General features: G+C 45.6%; 2 protein-coding genes across 2 annotated transcripts in view; one reads left to right on the top strand and one right to left on the bottom strand.

The window, feature by feature from the left end:
• LOC121921175 (L-gulonolactone oxidase) overlaps nucleotides 1–5,259 on the bottom strand; it is a 66,920-nt gene extending 61,661 nt beyond the window's left edge. The window contains exons 1-4 of the mRNA XM_042448851.1: nucleotides 5,137–5,259; nucleotides 2,566–2,667; nucleotides 1,495–1,620; nucleotides 352–446 (exon numbers count right to left, since the gene is read on the bottom strand). Coding sequence (XP_042304785.1) covers nucleotides 352–446; nucleotides 1,495–1,620; nucleotides 2,566–2,667; nucleotides 5,137–5,139 — 326 coding nt within the window. The 5' untranslated portion in view covers nucleotides 5,140–5,259. The remainder of the gene's footprint in view (nucleotides 1–351; nucleotides 447–1,494; nucleotides 1,621–2,565; nucleotides 2,668–5,136) is intronic.
• The window catches only part of LOC121919807 (protein FAM71C-like), a 1,121,343-nt gene that overhangs the window by 212,571 nt on the left and 885,921 nt on the right, over nucleotides 1–22,851 (top strand). The window lies entirely within an intron of this gene.

Here is a 22,851-nt window from a genome sequence, read left to right as displayed (position 1 = left end):
CTCTGAACAAATCTTGGCAAGAAAACCCCATGATAGGGTTGCCATAAGTTGGAAATGACTTGATGGCACACAGCAACAACAAATGTATGACAGTAGCAACTTGCTCCCATGTTAAAGGAGTGGTGAATATGCTCCAAGTTTTAATCAGAAATTGGAAGGAGCTCTCTAAGATGCCACACCTGTTTTGAGGGTTGGGTTCATCACCTTCAACAGCTCCTTTAAAGTTTGAACTAAAGCCCAGAGTAGATTCACCACTTAATTGACACAGGAACCACCAGCTATGACTGAGTAGCACCAACAGCATCCAAAAAGGCATGTTCAGATCTATTTGTGTGCATGTGCCTCACGTACATAGGTAAAGCCAAGCCATGCTTGCTCAGCTCCACATTGAGATCAGACAACAGGATCCCCGCCTCCACTGTCACCTGCTTCTTCTCTTTGTCCACCTGGAAGAGAAGAGATGAGATGGGTGGTTATAGGACCCTGGAAAGAATTTTGCCATGGGATAAACTGGCCATAGATTCCTAGGCTCAAAGCCACAGACTCAGAGGGACAATGGGACATTCTTGTGCCGTCCTTTTCCCACGCTTGTGCTATACTTCCTGTACAATCGTGGGAAGGACTTTTGGACAACGTGGCACTGATCCGGACATTGTCCTGTCCAGGATGCGCAAATGACAGCAATCGCATGAAAAACTTTCACATGATGTTGAGCTGATCCTGTCGTATTCCTATCAGTGAGGTGGGGTTGTCCTGTCCTTGCCCTTTATTTTGCATTAACGGAAAAGCCCATTAGTGCAAATCCATTTCACTGAGAGGTTTATAACAGGATCAGCGCATCAAGTGTGAATGTCTTTTGCGCAATTACTGTCATGACAGGATAAGGACAGGCTTCACTCCTGTCCCTCATTTGATAATCTCCACATTAAATAACCTTTCTTATCCAGGTAAACCCGTGAAGTCTGCAATTCTTTATATTGCTGAATCAGGGCATGCAACATACTGTACATTGCTAAAATTTAGAAAGCTTAGAATAATAAATAAATAAATGGCACTCTGATCTCCATGATAAATCTGAACTTTGAGGGTGGCTTTACTACCAGGGTGACCAGATGCCCTCCTTTTCCAGGACATGCCCTACATTTCAACCTTCTGTCCAGGAGTAGTTTACAAATGCCCTCCATTTTGAGCTAAGAAGCATGCATTTACATTTATATTAGTGTTTTTAGCTTTTATTTTGTAATGTCCTACATTTTGTTTGACTGCCCTACATTTTGCAGTGTCTTGTCCTTTGCAGTTATGACATCTGGTCACCCTGTATATTGCACAGTAATAACACTTTAACAATTACGATCTTCATCTATGAAATGTGTACTTTGTACAAATTGGGATTTGTACTTTGAGGAGTACTGTAATTTAAGAAAATGTCTGCTAGAGAGTTCTAGCACCCAGCAACAAGGTGGTTCTCACATTCAACACTCCCCCCATCGGTACCTTGAGGACCTTGTTCATCCTTTCCATCTGGATCATGAAGTCTTCGGTGCAAGCAATATCAGAAGGAGAGTGTCCACCTCCAAGCACTTTCACCTTCTTGTTCCTCTGCCTGGCCAGATCCAAGATCTGCAATCACACATATTTGTAGAGAAACAAATTTCAGAAGGGTGCAAGGCAAGCAAAGGGTGGCCCTGGGTCAACATATGACTTCCAAGAGTGTTTTTGCAACCCTTGAAGCCTCCAGACATCACAAACCAACCCATTTCAGGAGTGTTTTGCATGCCCTGCAAGTCTTCTGATTTGTTATGGTCAGTTCCAATTAATCCTCTGCCGTCCCACTTTTCCAGGTGCTTTTAAAATGTCCCAGTTTCTCTCTCCTTCTCCCTCTTTCCCCCCTTGTCCTCAGCTTATTGCAAATGCTGCAAAGTGGGTTTGAAGTGCAAAAGTAGTTTGCACTCTCTTAACTCAGTGGAGGGGAGAGGAGGGACTGAAACTTGCCCAGTCAGCTCAGGCAAAATCCTTCCTCATTAATAACTTAGCCATACTGGGATGTTGCTTGGCCAGACAAGTCCTGCTTTTTATCTGTGAAAGGTTGCAGAGTGTGCATATATGTGCTCCTGGAAACCTCTGGGAAGTGCAAGTTCCCTCTAAAACTTTTGTGAAAGCAGTGTTTTTTTAAAAAATAAAAAAGTTTCTTTTTAGCAAACCAGCAGCAATAGCAATTTAAGAATAGCAACTATAATAGCAACTATTATGCTGCGTAATAGTGAATTCAGCACTCTCTAAGCAGTTTGCAATCTGTAAACCAAATGCCCCTAACAACCTGGGTGCTCATTTTACTGACTTACAAAAGGATGGAAGGCTGAGTCAACCTTGGAGCCTTGGGATCGAACTCACAACCTTGTGGCTGCAAGACTGGCATTTAGCCACTGTGCCACCAGGGCTCCTGGTAACCAGAAATGGGCTTCTAGACACTTCTGCATTGATTGGAGTTGGTGGAGCCCACATCAAATCTGCCTGCCTTTGCACAGGTGTGGAAAACTGGAAAAGTCACACTGATAAGAAACCAACCTCCTTGATTTCGTCGACCGTTGTTGGCTGGAAATATAACTCTGGAGAACAGCCGTAGGTCTTGGCCCAGTTCTGGAATCGGACTCCGCTTTGGCCGTGGACCTTGGTTGTGAAGACATAGGAAAGGAAAGTCACTCACGGAGATGGCTAATGCCTGGCTGATCCCAACATCCTGGAAATGGGTAGATGATTTTGGCTTCCCAACTTTGGGCATGATCTTCATGGCCAGATGAATACGGATTGGGGTCCTGGAGCATCCTCTGGCTAGGGATTCCTCTGTGCACTGTATGAGATATTGCAGGGCTGCAATTCTATAAGTCTCAACGAAGCATGGAAGGTCTTCACATGGACCTACAATAGGCAGGGCCAAATACCACCCTCTGACTAAATGAACAGCCTTTTACATCCCACACATGGCCATTCTGTGCTCCATGGCAAGCAGGCAGGATTGCAGAAACATCTGGCTATGTCTACATAACTAGAGATTAAATTACTACAGCTACACTAAGAGCCCTAGAGTTAGTGATCTACACTCAGGGCAATTGATCCGGACCTAAGTTAGACTCAAGTCACTTCAATGACTTGACTTGGGCTAGACTTGACAAACATGACACACTGACTTGGCTTGAGCCTTTTATATTTATAGTGAGTAACTTGCTGATGCCATTCACTTGGCACAGCAAGCAAGACCTGCTTGCAAAGCGCAGGGCACATTTCTTGGAAGGGAACAGCCAATGCGTTAGCAATGGGCTTGAGGCGGATGGTTTTAAAATCCTCCTCTGGTGCACAGTGGGGACGGGCTGCCAAGCAGACCTCAACCCTAACCTCAAGCCCATTGCCTAATGCATTTGCTGTTACTCTCCAAGAAATGAGGAAGCCATGTTAAAAGTTGGCCACCAGACTTGAGACTTGACTTGAAAGTCTCTTGCAAGGACTTGAGACTTGACTTGAGACTAAAAGACATGAATACATCACTGCCTAGAGGACCTTGGCAGGTCTTATTACTGGCATCATCATTTTGCATCTGTCCACAGGGACATACCCAGACATTTTGCCACCACAACAATCTTGCTCACCACAACATTGGGAACGGCCATACAAGGGCTTCAGAAGCTGTTCAGAAGGATAGTACACTTTATTCATGACTATCATATACAGGTTTTTAGTTTTGGACCATGACTATGGAGGCCAGAATTCAAATCCCCGTTCAGCCATGGAAACCCACTGGATGGCCTTGGGCAAGTCACACTCTCTCAGCCTCAGAGGACAGTGATGGCAAAACTCCTCTGAAGAAACTTGCCAAGAAAACCCCATGATAGGGTCACCTTAGGGTTAATATAAGTCAGAAACAAGAACAACTAAGAACTTAAGTCAAAATGTCTTTGACTGTGTCTGCACTGCAGAGATAATCCAGTCTGATACTGCTTTAACTGCCATGGCCCAATGCTATGGAATTCTAGGAACTGTAGTTTCCTGAGACATTTAGCCTTCTCTGTCAGAGAGTTCTGGTGGCACAATAAACTACGATTCCCAGAATTCCATAGCATTGAGCCATGGCTGTTAAAGCAGTGTTGAACTGGATTATTTCTGCAGTGTGGATGCAGCCTGAGTCTACTGGGAAAAAGAGACCAGAGAGGAGGTCGGAGAGTTCCACAGATTGGTGCTATGATAGAAGAGATCCTATGATGATGATGATGATGATGATGATGATGATGAAGATGATATAATTGATGTGTTTTAACTGATGTTGTTTGTCTGTTAGTTGCTGTTGTTCCCCACCTTGATCCACGGAGGAAAATGGGTATAATAATAATAATAATATGTTTATTTATTGCGTTTTATTTTTATGCCGCCTTTCTCCAAAGCGGCTCAGAAGATAAAAACATTTTTTTTTAAAACTCTACAGTAAAAATTTAAAAACAAGTTAAAACCATCTAATCAAAACAATATAAAATTAACATCTAAAACATACAAAAAATTAAAACATAACAAAAACACCCCTCCAATATTATTAATTATTATTATTATATTATTTGTGTCCTGCTTTTCTCCCAGAATTGGGACCCAAAGTGGCTTACAGTCTAAAAACACATTACAAACTGACAATTATAATTATATAAAACAACTCTGTCATGATTGTTCAATTATGATTATTATTATCATTTCTTACCCGCCTCTCCCTAGGGATCAAGGGGAGGAACAACACCAATTAACAGACAAAACACATCGGTTAAAACACACATCAATTTAAAAGGACAAGTAAGATATAGACACATCAGAACCATCCACATTTAAAATTCACAATTTAAAACTCGTCCGGAAAAGCCTGCTGGAAAAGACTGGTGTTTAATGCCTTTTAAAATTTGGATACCGTATTCAACTGTCGAATCTCACCGGCAAGTTGTTATTATCATTATCATTATTTATTGTACAGTATTTATACTCCGCTCTTTAGAAATGCGCTCAGAGCAGTGCTTTTGATGGAGGTAGGACTGAGTAAAATTGAAGATCCTGGAGATTTTCAAATTCAGATAAGCTCAGATAGATGTAGAAAATATATATATTTCTTACCATTTTGCTTCTTTTTATTCCAGAATGGGAAGTTCCAGCCGTCTTCCTGAGATGATCTCCAAGAAAGAAAAGAGGGTTTTTAAGCCCCAAACTTAAAGTTTTGGACTCTGGATGCAGTTGCTGAAGTGGGCAAAGGCAAGGAATGCAATCACTTTGCATTGGATGGAAGAGCTTGTCTCCAGGGGATGATGGGTTAATGAGTAACAGCTGCATTGTTGGCTTAGGGAGAAGAAGTTTCCAGATTTGAGATCTAGGCTAATAGTTTGCTCCTTGGGGTCAGAGTCTGAAATTCTTTAAATGCATTTCCCCCCTTAATAGCAAAAGATGCTGGAAGATCATGATTGCAGCAATTTGCTATTGAAGGAATAATAAGATACTAAGGCAGGTTACATATCACCAAGAAGCAGTGCTTTCCCGCCGCCGCTGCTTGCAGCGTCCGGGAGCTGCAGCTGCCACACCGCATGTCTCCTGGACGTTCCGAGGAAGGAGCACGGAAATCGCGCTCCTTCTGGGGCCGGAGAAAAGGCGCACTATGTGCCGTGGCGTGGCCTCAATACGTCACAACCGCGCTACCTCGTGTGGAGGCGGTGCAGTCGTGACGTAATCATGGCGGTGGCTGTGTGGAACGGCCACCGCCATTTTGTGCGTGCGGAGCGCGTACTAGAGTTAGGGGGGTGCGGAAGCACCGCCCCTTCCTAACCCTAGTATGCACTCGTCGCGTACTTTCTGACAGTCTGTAACCCGCCTAAAAGTCTACACAGGGCCAGTGGGGTGTAGTGGTTTGAGTGCTGGACACTGAGAGGCCAGGGTTCGAATCCCAGCTTGGACATGGAAAGCGATTCTTTAAATGCATTTATTTTCCTGAATTGCAAAAGATGCTGAAACAGTAATTGCAGCAAGATAATAAAAGTCTACAAAGAACAAGTGTGGTGTAGGATTTGACCATTATAATAGGATACTAGGAGACCAGGGTTCAAATCCCAGCTAGACTATACAAACCCATGGAGGGACCTTGAACAAATTTTGCAAAGGCACACAACAACAAAAGTGTACAAAACTGTGTGTTATTTGAAAGTGCTGCAGTGTTACATCCTTCTCTGTGCAGTTTCTTTCATTCTCCAAATTGTTCTCTATGCTGTATGATTTAGTAGTCTGTAACGTGGAATTGATTCATGTTTTATATAAAGACACACAGCAAACTCTTTCACAATTATAGTGTGAGTACAGGAAAGACTATTAATGAAGCAGACAATAAAATCAGATTCCCACAAGGAAAGAAAACAAGGTGCAGTCCTACCTGGGAAGAAAGCAAGTCTCCCTTGTCTGGAATTAAAATCCAAAATGGTTCCCATGGATGGCTGACGCCTTTGCTTTCCGATGGTTCAGTGTACACAACCTTTTTTTCATGCACAAAATTATTATGAATATCGTGCATAGAATCACATTGGACTATGTGCGTAAGGTGTATATGAAACATCAGTGATGAAATACTCCAAAAACCACACACATAGCCTGAAGGTAATTGTCTACATGATATTTTTTTAAATGTGTGCATGAAACAAAGTTTGTTTACACTGAACCATCGGAAAGCAAAGTGTCAGCCATCCATGGGAACCATTTTGGTTTGGAGTATTTTGGATTTTGGAATTCCAGATCAGGGAGAGTTGTTTTCTTTCCATGTAGGAATGGACCTTGTTTTCTTCACTTGTAGGAATCTGACTTGATTGTCTGTTTCATTGATGCTCTTTCCTGTGCTCACGCTGTCGGCACGTTTTAATTACGACACATTTTGCTGTGTATCTTTATATAACAAAAGAATCAGCAAATAAAAATGAACCCAATTTTGCATCATGAAAGGAGGCGATAACAAAAATCTGTCTACAAGCAAATTAGAGAAATCGAAGGCTTTCATGGCCAGCATCTATCGATTTTTGTGGGTTTTTCGGTTTATGATGCCATATTCTGGAAGAGTTTATTCCTGATGTTTTGCCAGCATCTGTGGCTATGGGCATCTTCAGAGAAATCAGAGAAATGTTTTCTCTCTGAGAAGGAAACCAGAATTGTTTCTGTTTGTTTTAGAGTCGAAACCAGCTGCTTAAGCACAAAAGAAAGACCTTCTTAGTGTCTTGTGAAATCTCAGACCTTTGTGTGCAGAGACTGGAATTCTTACACAAAAGAACGGAAGAAGTTGCATTTTGCTGATCTGAAGAAACCAAAGTCCATTTGGCGGAAGAATCCCTCTTGACTCACAGCCAACTGCTCAGGTCTAATCTGCACTGCAGAAATAATCCAGTTTGGCACCACTTTAACTGCCATGCCTCAATGCTATGAAATAGGTTTACTCTAGTTTGGACCAATCAACAATGATAGCAGCAGCATCAGAGCATTATTAGCATTATTAGTAGTATTAGTAGTATCATTAGTATTACCTCCCCCTTGGGTTACTATTATGGGTCCCACCCTGGAAGAAAAGGTGGGATATGATAATAATAATAGATACAGATAGATATGAATATATATATATATATATATATATATATATATATATATATATATATATATTTTATAGAGAGTATGTAAAGAGATTATTTACATCTAATAATAATAATAAATAATAATAACTTTTATTTATATACCGACTTTCCAACAGATCTATGCATTATCTATCTATCTATCTATCTATCTATCTATCTATCTATCTATTGTTTTGTGAGTTATTTAGCCTTCTCTGTCAGAGGGCTTTATGTACATTTTTAACTTCACTGGAAATCCCTAGGCGTTTACAATGTTTATTTGTTTTTGTTTTAATTTTATTTTTTACAAATCAAGATACATAAGATTTATTACCTTTTGCTACATTAGAAATAAATGCCTTAAGACGCATTTCATTTTGTTACATTATAAATAAATACCTAAGAAGTGTCACATTTTGTTGCACCGTAAACAAATGTGTGAGTGTTATGTTCTGTTGCATCACGAAGAAATACGCACATTACTTGATGCGCAGGCAAATTTTATTGCAATTGCTTAAGTGTCTGTTATTTGCTTTTGGGGTTGTTTCTGTTTTTCTTATTTCTAGACTTCCAACTGTCTCAGTGGTTTCTGTGACTTAATGTTATACCTTTATCCACTTCTGCTTTTATGTACTTTTATAGGAATAACTTCAGTGTGTATATAAATCTCTTAATTTTCTTGAGTCACTAGGAACTTACAGCATTTCTCACTTCTAAGCAGACTGCTTTCTTCAAAATGGTGCTGCCTTTCTGAATTTTCCTCTTAGCAAATACTTGATATTATTATTATTATTATTATTATTATTATTAATTTGTATCCCAGTCTTTTCCCAGAACTAGGACCCAGTATTAAAAGAGCGGTACAATTAAAAACATAGAAAAGCAGTACATTAAAATGGAATTTAATTTTTTACAATATTAAAATATACTTGATTGTTATCGTAGGTTTATTTTTTTAATTTGTCATTTGCTACATTTTATTATTTAATGTTAACATCTATTAATATGTATTGTGTTAAATTATTTTAGTAGAACGTACACCATAGGCAGCTTTATTTTATTTTATTTCTCACTGATTGTATGTATGACGCTGTGTCAATTACAGCGCTCTATCAATAAAGCTTAATAATAATTGATAATGTCAGCTAAGGAAGCTATCTCACAATACAGAAAACATGCAGTGGCAGCTGTGTTGGCCATTTAACAAATACAAATAAAAACCCACCAGTGATACCTTTATTAGCCAATTTCTTCATCAGGCAAGAAGAAGAGGATCCATTGCACTCCAGATTTAGCAATGGGAAATTTCTGTCCTGCCCCCTTCCCTTGAGGAGAATAAGAAACAAAAAATAATTTCTTTCCCGTCTCCTTGTTTTGCTTCTTGGTGAATCCGTCCCTGGGTCCTCCAGACTAGTGATTCCAAGCAATTTATTTTGCATCTTGAAGCTCCTCCGTCAAAATGCTCCATCCTAATTTACAAAAAATAAACTTCAATAGAAAGCTGGCACATTTTGGTTTACTTGTGAGTGTCTTTCTTGTGACATGAATTGTGACCATTGAGGCTGGTGTGAAACCATCCTCTTTCAGTTCTCCCAGATCTGTTTGCAGATTGTGGCACCAAGTCTCCTTCTGCTTCTTTCTGAACACTTCCTTCTAACAGCTGGGCTACTTTTGTTCTCTGAAATTGTCAGAAACGCACACAACACACACATAAACACTACGCTGTCATTAGGTTCTTAGTGCACAAAGCCTGTCTATTCATTAGAATGGAAATAAATGAAATAGGAAAAGATAGAAAGAGGAGATGAAATTCAACCCACCCACTGCCAGAACACCTTCCTAGAGAGCTGCTCTTTCGGGTAAAAAAGAAACCCACCGTGCTTTTCTTTGCCAGTTTCCCACTTTCTCGGGGGTCCTGTGTCCCGAACCCCAGGGAATGTGGAGGGAGCACTGTCTGTGGAATAGGAAAAGGCAGAAAGAGGAGAGGAGAGCTGCATTGGGAGGAAAGCAGGGCTCCGCAGGGACTTGAACCCCGTCCTGGGAACCAGGAGTGCCAACCACCAGCGCCTTTTGCTTTTTTCTGGCAATGCAACAAGGAGAAAAGCAAAACCTGAGAGAACACAGAAGGAGTGTTCTCTCAGGGAAAAGAAAACCTGACAGAGTTAAAACAAGAACATTTGTGCTGTAAAGCTTCAACCATTTCAGACATTCACTTTTTGTAACCTGAAAAGAGTCATTAAGAAGATGCATAAACCTCCTTATTAGCATCATTACTGCCTTTAAGATCTTTGAGATTGCTTTTGTTAAGGAACTCTTCCTAACACACTGTTGTCGGTATTTGTTGAGACTAGCCTCTTGAAATACAAAAAAGATAACTTACCTGATCATCCAATCGCAATGGGAACGGGTCTGGGATGATGTTGGACAAACGGTTGTGTGGATTCTTCATAGGGACCTAGAACCCCAGGAAAGGAGAGAAACCCCCCATACAAACACACAGAGATGCATTCTCATATTATTCATGATGCGGAAATAGAGACTTCCTTTTAGATACAGAAAAGATAACTTACCTGAACATCCAACCGCAATGGGAACGGGTCTGGGATGAATTCAAACAAACGGTTGTGTGGATTCTTCATAGGGAACTAGAACCCCAGAAAAGGAGAGAACCCCCCCCCCCATACAAACACACTGTGGATGTGTTCGCACTATGAAATAAAGCAAATCACCGATCGCTTTAAATGACTGTTGTTCCAATTTGAAACCGGTTCCTGTCGTAATGTGATCGATTCCTGTCGGGATAAAGCAAGGCAAACTCAAAAAACCCGGGTTTTCCTGACACTAGTTTTCCAGCGGATCTTTTGGAAAGACTTGATTCCGGAGCGTGTTCATCAAGTGGGAACGAGGTTGGATCTGAAATGGCATCATTCTGGAGAGGAGGGACAATGGCAGAGGGGCTGGCCAGGGAGTGTCACCCTCCCAGCCTTCCTCTGGCTTGAAATACGCAATTTCTTCAAGTCTACCGAACGCGTGGCTTGGCTTCGATTTTCCCGTCGGATCGGCTATAAGCGAATCGATTCATCCTGGGAATAAGGCGGGCATGAACGTTTCTCTACGTATTTCTAGAGGTAAGGCGACAGTGTGATCCTATTTGTGGGCGTTTGAGTTTTTAAAAATTTTAATAATATGATCGATTACATAGTTTTTTGACGAGCAGCAAAAATAGTACAAGTGATCAAGGGCTCTCAATGGTAGAATTTCTTAGTCCTTTGGCGAGCATTAACCTTGGGTGCCTACAGTCGATGGCGCGCGGGGGGGAATGAGGGTGTCATTTTTAGAGGTTTTCGGGGGGAGTGTTAATGACAGTATATGCCAGTGATGGTGAACCTTTTCGAGGCCGAGTGCCCAAACTGCAACCCAAAACCCACTTATTAATTGCAAAGTGCCATGTCCCTCTGGCTTTCTAGTAACAAACTCTGTGCTGGGGAGACGGCATATGTGCCCACAGAGAGGGCTCTGAGTGCCACCTCTGGCATGCGTGCCATAGGTTCGCCATCACTGGTATATGCAATGCAATGCAATGCAGGGGCTAATGGGGGATGGGCATAGGGGCCATTTTGGTCAGGAAGAGAGGGTGTTACCAGCTGGGTAAGGGATGCTGATGCCCATAGTTACCTGTGCCCACCCACCTTTGTGCTCTTTGTGCCCACCCCCAAACTCCTGGCATAGCGTCATTTTTAAATGCCTTGCACACGAAACAGATTGTTGGATTTGCAGCCAGGGCACCATTTAATTCCGAAGGGAGGCGTTTTTTCTTCGTCCGCTTTTCCATGGCAGATCCCCTGAAAAAAGTGGGAGGGGATATCATGGAAGACGGAGGAGACCAAGGATTTGGTAGCAATTTGGGCGAAGAGGCAGTTCAGATGCCACTCAATAAAAATCACCGCAATATAGATGTGTATGAAAGAATCGCAGCTAAGTTGAGAGCCAAAGGGCATGATAGGACAGGATCAGAAAGTCGAACTAAGGCCAAAGTGATGAAGTGGAACTTTAAGAAGGCAAACCAGCTAGCCAACAGGAACGGGACTGGACCAGTAACCATGCCCAATTTGGTGGAGCTGAAGGAGACTTTAGCCGGCAATTCCAGAGTAGAGGCGAAACGGGTAACGTCTGCAACGGATGTCGTGATAGTGTTGGGAGGTGCTGCTCCTCAGGACCCCAGCATGGTGCCCCATCGACATCTGCAGCCAGCTGAGGGCTCCGAGGAGCTCTTTTCGGAAGGTACATTTCACAAGGGAGGTCCTCCTCTGCAGGAAGAAACTAGTGCTGGCCCCAGTAAAGAAGACACACCTGGACACACCAGTGAAACTATGTTGCAGTGACAACAGTCCACTGTTCCGATCACTTGTGGAAATCCCAGAGCTTCAAAACCAACCATCACCTGCAAGGGCAGTGGGAAAGTGCAAAATGGTAATTAGTAATGTTCATTGTAAACCAAATACAATTACAATGCAGCACAAGAAGGTAGGAAAGCAAAGCAGTTATCACCCAGTGCAACAGATACTGAGAGTAAGAATTAGAAAGCAAGTACAACTACAAAGCAACAAACAGCAAACTGAAACAGTGCAACAAATAACAGGATGCTGTAAAGTCAAATGACAGAAAATGGCATACCTTATTATAGTCTCCAAGGTAAACAGTTTTCTTCATGAGCACCAATTCCATGACATTAACCACTTGTATTATGGCTTCGCAGGCTGTGGACTTCCCAACACCGAAAAATGTAGGAGTAGTCACATAGGAGCCATGTCTGCTTCTCATCTTCGTCCGCTGATCTCCCACTCTATCTCTGCCTGCTTCTCGTCCTCGTCCGCTGCCCTCGTTCTCCGTCCTCGTCTGCTTCTCGTCCTCGTCCGTTGATCTCCCTCTCTATCTCCGTCTGCTTCTTGTCCTTGTCTGCTGTCCTCGTTCTGCCGTCCTCGTCTGCTTTCTCTTCCTCGTCCGTGATCTCCCTCTCTATCGGCGTCTGCTTCTCGTCCTCGTCCGCTGTCCTCGTTCTCCTCCTCCTCTGCTTCTCATCCTCGTCCGTGGATCTCCCTCTCTATGCCGTCTGCTTCTCGTCCTCTTCCGCTGCCCTTGTTCTCCGTCCTCGTCTGCTTCTCATCCTCGGCCGTTGATCTCCCCTCTCATTCCGTCTGCTTCTCCGTCCGCGTCCGTTGATTCTCCCTCTCTGATCTCCGTACTGCTTCTCATCCCTTGTCCGTTGATCTCCCTCTATCTCCATCTGCTTCTCGTCCTCGTCCGCTGTCCTCATTCCCTCCTCGTCTGCTTTCATCCTCGTCGTTGATCTCCCTCTCTATCTCCGTCTGCTTCTCGTCCTCGCCGCTGTCCTCATTCTCCGTCCTCGTCTGCTCTCGTCCTCGTCCTTTGATCTCCCTCTCTATCTCCGTCTGTTTCTCGTCCCGTCCGCTGTCCTCGTCTCCGTCCTCGCTGCTTCTCGTCGTGGTCCATTGATTCCCTCTCTATCTCCGTCTTCTTTCGTCCTCGTCTGCGGTCCTCATTCTCCGTCCTCGTCTGCTCTCTTCCTCGTCCGCTGATCTCCTCTCTATCTCCGTCTGCTTCTGTCCTTGTCTGCTGTCCTCATCTCCGACTTACCTGCTTCTCCATCCTCTTTGGTTGCAACTTTTCACTCCGCCATCTACTGGACTGTCCTTGAGACATCAGCTCTGCCTGGCTCCAACTGAGCTTGCATGCCCAGGTCTCAGCAGTTGCCAGCAGTGCATTTGCACAACTAAACTTACGTGCGATCTGCGTTGGTTCCTTAGACGTCAGACTGCCTGGACTCCACTTTGAGCCTGATGTCCAAGACTCAGCAGTTGCCAGGAGTGCATTGTACATCTTAAACTTACGTGCGATCTGCGTCCATTCCTTGAACGTCAGATCTGCCTGGACTCATCTCTGAGCCTGGATGCCCAGACTCAGCAGTTGCCAGGAGTGCATTTGCACATCTAACTTATGTGCGATCTGCGTCCATTCCTGGAGACGTCAGATCTGCCTGGACTCATCTCTGAGCCTGGATGCTCATGAATCAGCATTTGCCAGGAGTTATTCGCACAACTTAAACTTACGTGCGATCTGCGTCCGTTCCTTGAGAGTCAGATGGCCTGGACTATCCTCTGAGCCTGGATGCTCATGACTCAGCAGTTGCCAGGAGTGCATTTGCACACTTAAACTTATGTGCGATCTCCGTCCATTCCTTGAGACGTCAGATCTGCCTGGACTTCTCTCTGAGCCGAATGCCCATGACTCACAGTTGCCAGAAGTGCATTCGCACATCTTAACTTACGTGCGATCTGTGTCTGTTCCTTGAGATGTCAGACCTGCCTGGACTGCACTTTGAGCCTGGATGTCCATGACTCAGCAGTTGCCAGGAGTGCATTTGCACATCTTAAAGTTACGTTGCGATCTGCATCCATTCCTTGAGACGTCAGATCTGCCTGGACTTCTCTCTGAGCCTGGATGCCTGACTCAGCAGTTGCCAGGAGTGCATCGCACATCTTAAACTACGTGCGATCTGCGTCTGTTCCTTGAGACGGTCAGATCTGCCTGGACTCATCTCTGAGCCTGGATGCTCATGACTCAGCAGTTGCCAGGAGTGCATTCGCACATCTTAAACATACGTGCGACCTGCGTCCGTTCCTGAGACTCAGATCTGCCTGGACCTCACTCTGAGCCTGGATGCTCATGACTCAGCAGTTGCCAGGAGTGCATTCGCACATCTTAAACATACTGCGCCTGCGTCCGTTCCTTGAGACGTCAGATCTGCCTGGACCCATCTCTGAGCCTGATGCTCATGACTCAGCACTTGCCAGGAATGCATTGCACATCTTAAACTTATGTGCGATCTGCGTCCGTTCCTTGAGACGTCAGATCTGCCTGGACCATCTCTGAGCTGGATGCTCATGACTCAGCAGTTGCCAGGAGTGCATCACATCTTAAACTTTCGTGCGATCGCGTCCGTTCCTTGAGACGTCAGATCTGCCTGGACTCGTCTCGGAGCCGGGATGCCCAGGACTCAGCAGTTGCCAGGAGTAAATTGCATCTTAAACTTACTGCGATCTGCGTCTGTTCTTGAGTGTCTGACCTGCCTGGACTCCACTTTGAGCCTGGATGTCCTGACTCAGCAGTTGCCAGGAGGTGCATTTGCACATCTTAAACTTATTGAACCTGCGTCCATTCCTTGAGACGTCAGATCTGCCGGGACTCTCTCTGAGCCGGTATGCCCATGACTCAGCAGTTTGCCAGGAGTGCATTGCACATCTTAAACTTATGTGCGATCTGCATCTATTCCGTCTGCTCTCGTCCTCGTCCGCTGTCCTCATTCTCCGTCCTCGTCCTTCTCTTCCTCGTCCGTTGATCCCCTCTCTATTTCCGCTGCTTCTCTCCTCGTCCGTGTCCCATTCTCCGTCCTCGTCTGCTTTCTCACCTGCCGTTGATCTTCCCTCTATTGCCTCTGCTTCTCATCCTCGTCCGCGGTCCTCGTTCTCCGCCCTCGCTGCTTCTCATCCTCGTCCGTGGATCTCCCTCTCTATCTCCGTCTGCTTCTCGTCCTCGTCCGTTGTATTCGCCCTCTCTATCTCCATCTGCTCTTCCCTCGTCCGTTGATCTTCCTCTCTATCTCCGTCCTTCTCGTCCTCGCCGCTGTCCGCGTTCCCGTCCTCGTCTGCTCTCATCCCATCCGCTGTCCCGTTCCCTCCTCGTCTGCTTCTCGTCCGTCGTCCGTTGATCCCCCCTCAATTTCCGTCTGCTTCTCATCCTCGTCCGCTGTCCTCGTTCCCGTCCTCATCTGCTTCCGTCCTCGTATGTGATCTCCCCCTCAATTTCCGTCTGCTTTCGACTCGTCCGCTGTCCTCGTTCTCCGTCCTCGTCTGCTTCTCGTCGTGGTCAATTGATCTCCCTCTCTATCTCCGTCTGCTTCTCGTCCCGTCCACTGTCCTCGTCTTCGTCCCGTCTGCTTCTCGTCCCTCGTCCGTTGATCCCCTCCCTATCTCCGTCGCCTCTTCCTCGTCCGCTGATCTCCCCTCTCATCTCCTCTGCTTCTGTCCTTGTCTGCTGCCTCATTCTCCCACCTACCTGCTTCTCGTCCTCGTGGTTTGCAACTTTTCACTCCGCCATCTTACGGGATGTCCCTTGAGACATCAGCTCTGCCTGACTCCAATCTGAGCCTGCATGCCCAGGTCTCAGCAGTTGCCAGGAGTGCATTTGCACATCTTAAACTATGTGCGATTTGCGTCCATCCTTGAGACGTCAGATCTGCCTGGACTCCATCCTGAGCTTGGAGGTCCAAGACTCAGCAGTTGCCAGGAGTGCATTTGCACATCTTAAACTACGTGCGATCTGCGTCTGTTTCCTTGAGACGTCAGAACTGCCTGGACTCCAACTGAGCCTGCATGCCCATGACTCGCAGTTGCCAGGAGTAACATTGCACACTTAAACTTAGGTGTGATCGCGTCCGTTCCTTGACACGTCAGATCTGCCTGGACTCACTCTGAGCCTGGATGCTCATGACTTAGCAGTTGCCAGGAGTGCATTTGCACATCTTAACTTATGTGCGATCTGCGTCTGTTCTTGAGACGTCAGATCCGCCTGGACTCCTCCTGAGCCCTAGATCACAGGTCTCAGCAGTTGCCAGGAGTGCATTTGCATCTTAAACTTATGTGCGATCTGTGTCTGTTCCTTGAGACGTCAGATCTGCCTAGACTCCTCTCGGAGCCGGATGCCCATGACCAGCAGTTGCCAGGAGTGCATTTGCACATCTAAACTTTACGTGCGATCTGCGTGTTCCTTGAGACATCAGATATGCCGGACCCTCTCTGAGCCTGGATGCCCATGATCAACACTTGCCAGAGTGCATTTGCACACCTTAAAGTTGGTGCGCCAGCTGCACCCTTATCATAGGTAGGCAGGTGAATTTTTAGTCTGTTTTAACTTGTATATTTATTGTGATTTTATATATAGACTTTGTGACTGTTGAATTTTATGGAAAGTTTAAAGTTAACTGTGAGCCTCCTTGGTCCCTCTGGGGAGAAAGGCGGTAATAATGAAATAAATAAATAAAATAAATTAAATACTGGGGGTACAAGAACATAAGAATGCATGCGAAAATTCACAGAAAGATATCTGCATTAGCCTTAATATACAGACTTAGGAGCAATATTTTAGCCACAGATGGGAAAGAAGAGCTGAGGAAGGCACAAGAATGCAGCTTTCTCTTTGCACTTGCACTCACACTTGACTATGAACTCACACCAATTCTCTCCTGGCAGAGGTTAAGGAGATCTAAGCCCTCCTCAAATACTATAACCTTTCTCTATTACTTAAGGGCAAGTCACCAAACCTTACAGATAAGGGCTTCCCCATTCCCTCAACAGTAGAATATAAATATAATCAGTTAGGCTCCTTGCAATCCTAGCTGTAGTAGATAATATTAACTGCACAGAAATCAAAAGACACTTGGTAAACAAACCACAGCAAGAAATCAAAAATGTTTCCTTTGCAACACCAAATATTATCGCCTTCATTTACCTTCCTTCCTTCCTCTTTTCTTCTTTCCTTCTGTAATTAAAGTCTTAAAGCACTTGTTAATCCTAACTTATTAGAATACAACTATAGCGGTGTGTACCCACGCCAAGAGAACATTTGCTTCGCAAAACCTCAACTGTCAGCATATCACTTTTTGCAACCCCTTCCTAGCACCTTATGCCTTTAAGAGACATCATTGAGCTTCTCTTATGAGATCTCTCCCTAAAACATTTTTTTGGTATTAATTGCTATGAAAAACGGAAAAAGAGGGCTCACCTATCATCCAGCTGCAATTTCAAAAAACAGTTGTGTGGATTCTTCATAGGACACTAGGATGCCAGAAAAGGAGAGAAGCCCCCCATACACAAAGAACAAACATACAAGAGCATTCCTTGTTATTCCTGGTTGGTAAGAGAGAATAGAGGTGCACCTGTTCTTGGGTACCTTGAAGCCTGAACTCTTGCATCTGAGACACTGCCTCCCCCCAAGCTGGGAAGAAGCGCCTCCAGACCCCACTGATCCCAGTCCCTCCCGTAACCCCAAAGACCTTCTCTCAATGATCCTGGAAAGAAGGCCTTGTTGGAGGTCAACCTCCAAAACCAGGAAAGAGGAACGCCCCACTCCCCCGAACACAACAACCAAAAGCAATGCAGTAAAGAAGGTCACACGGGGATCAAATGCAAAGTAAATAAGGATCAAATGCAAAGGGGACTTGCGGGCATTGGACCAAGACATAAGGCTCAGTGCCCCCCTCCCTCATTGCCAAAGAGCATTTTACCAAAAACACAAACATTTCAAGTCACACATCCTGCACAATTGTTGATGTGAATCCCTGCAAGGCAGGCACTAGAACATGGTTCCCAAATGCATCCAAAGCCCAATTGCGGCAACGTCTCGGAGGTCACTCATGTCTAGTTGTCTTCGCCCACGAACATCCAGAGACTGCACCCAGAGACGGCACAGGGACGGCATTCGTCCCAAAGCGGCGGCACTTGCTCCAAGGAAAGGACCCTGCAAGGCCAGCAAAGGAGGCCCAACATCACTCTTTGCTGCCAGGGAATCCCAGCAAGAGGGGCCGGATTATGGCAAGATCCCAACTTTGGCGGATGGTGGTCTTGGAACCAAATCTCAGCAGATCCCAAGGACCCCTGGATTATCTTCACATTTTTGTGTTTACTCTCTTTTGATTAATTCTCCTTTAGTACTTCTCTAATTCTCTCCTCATTACTATTCCTCCTCCTTCCTTCCCTCCTTCCCTTCCTTCCTTCCTTCCTCCTCCTTCCTTCCGCAAATAAAGCCTTAAACACTTTTAATCCTAACTGAAAATAGATAAACAAAATCAGCAGAAACCAACAGACGCTTGGGAACCAAAGCACCATTGACTCGCTCCGCTTGATACAAGCCATTGAACTTACCCAAATTCCCCTCCTTCTTCGATTTTCGTCCTTCCTTTTCATTGCCCTCCTAACCCGAGTAGAGCCAATGAGTAAGAGCCAATATTCAGAGATATAAACTGATCAGCTTAGAATCCCTTAGTTAACTTTGAGAAGCATTCCACGCTGTTTCGTTTTTCCCTCTTTGAGAGGCGGTTTCAGTCCCTTTGGCCCCCAGTTGTCTAACCACTCAGCGGGCTCTCCTTCCCCTGACCAGAGAAACATGGAGGCTGGCAGTGGCCAGAGGCAGCCTGATCCTTCCACCTCATCGACGCATCACAATGGCCCAGCAAAGTAGTCCCGGAAAGCCGTGGGCCAGCGGAGGAAAACCCCATGCGTCATTGGGAGATATTGGATGATGGGGAAAGTGGCCCATTGCTCTCTTAGTGGACAGACGGATTCACAGAAATACACACCACCACATACACACAACACACACTTTGGAATAACATCTCACATTTTTCAAAGACCAGACTGAAAAAAAGTGAAAGGCATGCAAATCCCACAGATGTGGACCATGGGCCTAAACGTGGACATTGGCTTCACAGATATACACACACACACACTTTGGACAAAATCTCTGTGGTTTAGAAAGACCAGACAGAAAAAATGTGAAAATGCATTCAATTTCCACAAGCATGGATATAATTTGGCATAAGGGCAGACATACGGCTCATTATAAATGTGTGTGTGTTCCATGTGTGCGTGTGTACAGAATGAACACAGGCACACAAACACTTGGAAAAATCTTAATGGTTTTTTGAAAGACCAGACTGAACAAAAATGAAAAGGCACACAAATCCCACGCATTTGGCCTAAGGGCCTGAGTGACCAGAGAGGGCAATGGACCTGGCAAGGGCGGCCTCACTCCTCGATCCTTCGCCTTTGTTGTATGCCAGGGGCGGCAACCTCCGGCCCGCGGCTGGATGTGGCCCACGGAAAGCCTTTCGCTGGCCCCTGCCCCCTGCTGCGCTGCCGCAACCAATTCCAGCTCCCGGGCGCTGTCATTTTTTTCCAAAATGGCGGCGAAGTCTCACGCAACCTTCCCCTCCCTCTGGGAGGCCCGTTGCCTTTGCTGGGGCCCCAGGAGGGCTCTTGCGGCGGCAGCGGGCCTCCCAGACCTGTGCCTTCACTGGGTCCTCCAGGAGGGCTCCCGGCGGCGGCCGGCGGCCCTCTGGAGGCCTGTTGCCTTCGCTGGGGCCCTTGAGAGGGCTCCTGCCGGCGGCAGCGGGCCTCCCAGAGCCGTTACCTTCACTGGGTACTCCAGGTGGGCCCCCACAGTGGCAGCGGGCCTCCCAGAGCCCATTGCTTCGCTGGGGCCCCCCAGGAGGGCTCCTGCGGCGCAGCGGCCCTCTGGCATCAGGGGCCGGCAAAGAGGGGGGCGGCCTCCAAACTGGTGCCCCCGCCAGCCTTCTTTCCTGCCTCTTCCCGGCCTCTGACAGGGCATGTGCCCAGTCAGGGGCCGGCAAAGAGGAGGAGTCCTGGAGTCACACATTTCCTGCACAATTGTTTGATGTGAAATCCTGCAAAGGCAGGCACTAGAACATGGTTCCCAAATGCATCCAAAGCCCAATTGCGGCAACGTCTCGGAGGGTCACTAACTATCTAGTTGTCTCGCCCGCGAACATCCAGAACTGGCACCCAGAGACGGGCACAGGGACTGGTCCGTCCCAAAGAGCGGCACTTGCTCCAAGGAAAGGACCCTGCAAGGCAAGCAAAGGAGGCCCAACATCACTCTTTGCTGCTGCCAGGGAATCCCCGCCAAGAGGGGCCTGGACTATGGGCAAGATCCCAAACTTTGGGATGGTGGTCTTGGAACAAATCTCAGCGGATCCCAAGGGACCCCACTGGATTATCTTCACGTTTTTGTGTTATTCTCTTTTGATAATTCTCCTTCAGTACTTTCTCCTCATTCCCTCCCATTACATTTCCCTTCCCCCTTCCTTCCTTCCTTCTTTCCTTCCTTCCGCAAATAAAAGCCTTAAACCACTTGTTAATCCTAACTGTAATAGATAATACTAACCTCAGCGAAAACCAACAGACGCTTGGGAACCAAAGCACCATTGACTCGCTCCGCTTGATACAAGCCATTGACTACCCCAAATCCCCTCAGTTCTTTGATTTTCTGCCCTTCCTCTTCATTGCCCTCCTAACCCTTAGTAAGAGCCAGTGAGTGAGAGCCAATATTCAGAGATATAAACTGATCAGCTTAGAATCCCTTAGTTAACTTTGAGAAGCAATTCCAGCTGTTTCTGTTCCTCCTCTTGGAGAAGGCGGTTTTCATTCTCCTTTGGCCCCAGTTGCCTAACCACTCAGCCTGGCTCTCCCTTCCTTTCTGACCAGAGAAGTCCATGGAGGCTGCAGTTGCAAGAGGCAGCCTGACCTTCCGCCTTCATCGTACGCATCACAATGGCCCAGCAAAGTAGTCCCTGGAAGCCTGGGGCCAGCCGTAGGAAACCTTGTTTTCTCTCAGGTTTGCTTTTCTCTTGTTGCATTGCCAGAAAAAAGCAAAAGGCGCTGGTGGTTGGCACTCCTCCTGGTTCCCAGGACGGGGGTCAAGTCCCTGCGGAGCCCTGCTTTCCTCCCATTGCAGCTCGTCCTCTCCTCTTTCTCCTGTTCCTATTCCACAGACGTGCTCCCCTCCACATTCCCTGGGGTTCGGGACACAGGACCCTGAGAAGTGGGAAACCTGCAAAGAAAAGCACGGTGGGTTTTACCTGAAAGAACAGCTCTCTAGGAATTTCTAGGTCCTCCAGCACAACACTTATGTTCAAACATCTGATGTTTCATGAAAGAATTGGGCAGGAGGTGTATAAATGCCTAGAGGAGTGTCTCTCGAGAATCTCTAGGCTTCTGGGCAACACTGTTAAAAATTGCCCATAGAGTCACACTGGAGGACCAGAGATCCCTAGAGAGAATGTATTAATAAAATATGTAAAAGTCAAACTGGAAACATGGAAGGCGACTGTACTTCCCATTCAAATAAATACATAGTTTTTGTGCACCAAGGTTTTAGTGACAGCAATGTGTGTGTTTTGTGTGGAATAATTTCACGGGGGAAAATAGTCCAGCTACTATTGTAGGCTTTGTCCTGAGTCAGTAGGCTTTGTCATGAGTTTTTCAGAACAGAACTGTAGCAAGTCTTGCTGTTATCATGAATCATAGAGTTGGAAAGATACCTCAAGGACCTCCAGTCCAACCCCCTTCTCCATGCAGGAATCACAATCAAAGCATCTCTCGACGACAGATGGCCCTCCAGTCTCTGCTTAAGACATCCAAAAGAAGGATACTCAAAGGCGCATGCTCACGCTTCCTCCGATGTCAAACAGCTCTTACAGTCATGAACATTTTTCCTAATGTGGGGGTTAAATCCTTTTTCCTGGAACTTGCATCCATTGTGCTGGGTTCTGTTCTGTGAGCAGTAGAAACACGCTTTCTTTCTCTCCCTTGTATTTGAAACAGGGCTATTATATCACCCTCCTAACTTATGTTTCTCCAGCTAAACATCCTCCAGTCCCCTGAGTCTTTCCCTAAGCAAACATGGTTTCCAGACCCTTCACCATTTGGGTGGACCTCCTGTGAGCACGCTCAAGTTTTCTCACACATCCCTTTTTTGAATCGCGGCGCTCAAAGAACTGGACATAGTATAACACTGATCTCCTCCTTAAGACGTATAACAGAAAACTCTTGCCTATTCTTTAATGGATTCCTAGCTAAAATAAAAATTTATTTCTCCTATTCTTGGTGGTCTCTGTTTTTTTTCTTTCAACATAAATATTTTACCATAATACTATTCCACAATTCCTTCCCTTAACAAACCTTAATACAAATAACATCAATAGTTTCCAGTGATCTATAAAAACTTTTGTTTGCTTTCGGTCATTTGAAGCCATTGGATGCCATCACTCTCATCTTCACTATTTTCAAACCACTGCATAATACATGCTGCTGGATTTTATATTGTTAATATTGTTACTGATAGTTTTTTGTGGGTTTTAGGCTCTGGTGGCCATGTTCCGAAAGTTTAATCCTGATGTTTCGCCAGCATCTGTGGCTGGCATCTTCAGAGAATGCTTGCCTGGAAAGGAACTTTTCCCCAGGTCACAGATGGAAGGGGGGGGGGGGACAGCTTAAATTACCCAATCCGGAGGTCGCTTTTCCCTCCAGGCGGAAGGGGGGGGCTGGGG

Source organism: Sceloporus undulatus, chromosome 1 (genome assembly GCF_019175285.1).
Source record: "Sceloporus undulatus isolate JIND9_A2432 ecotype Alabama chromosome 1, SceUnd_v1.1, whole genome shotgun sequence".
NCBI classification, from domain to species: Eukaryota; Metazoa; Chordata; class Lepidosauria; order Squamata; family Phrynosomatidae; genus Sceloporus; species Sceloporus undulatus.
This window is presented reverse-complemented; position numbering and strand designations above follow the sequence as displayed.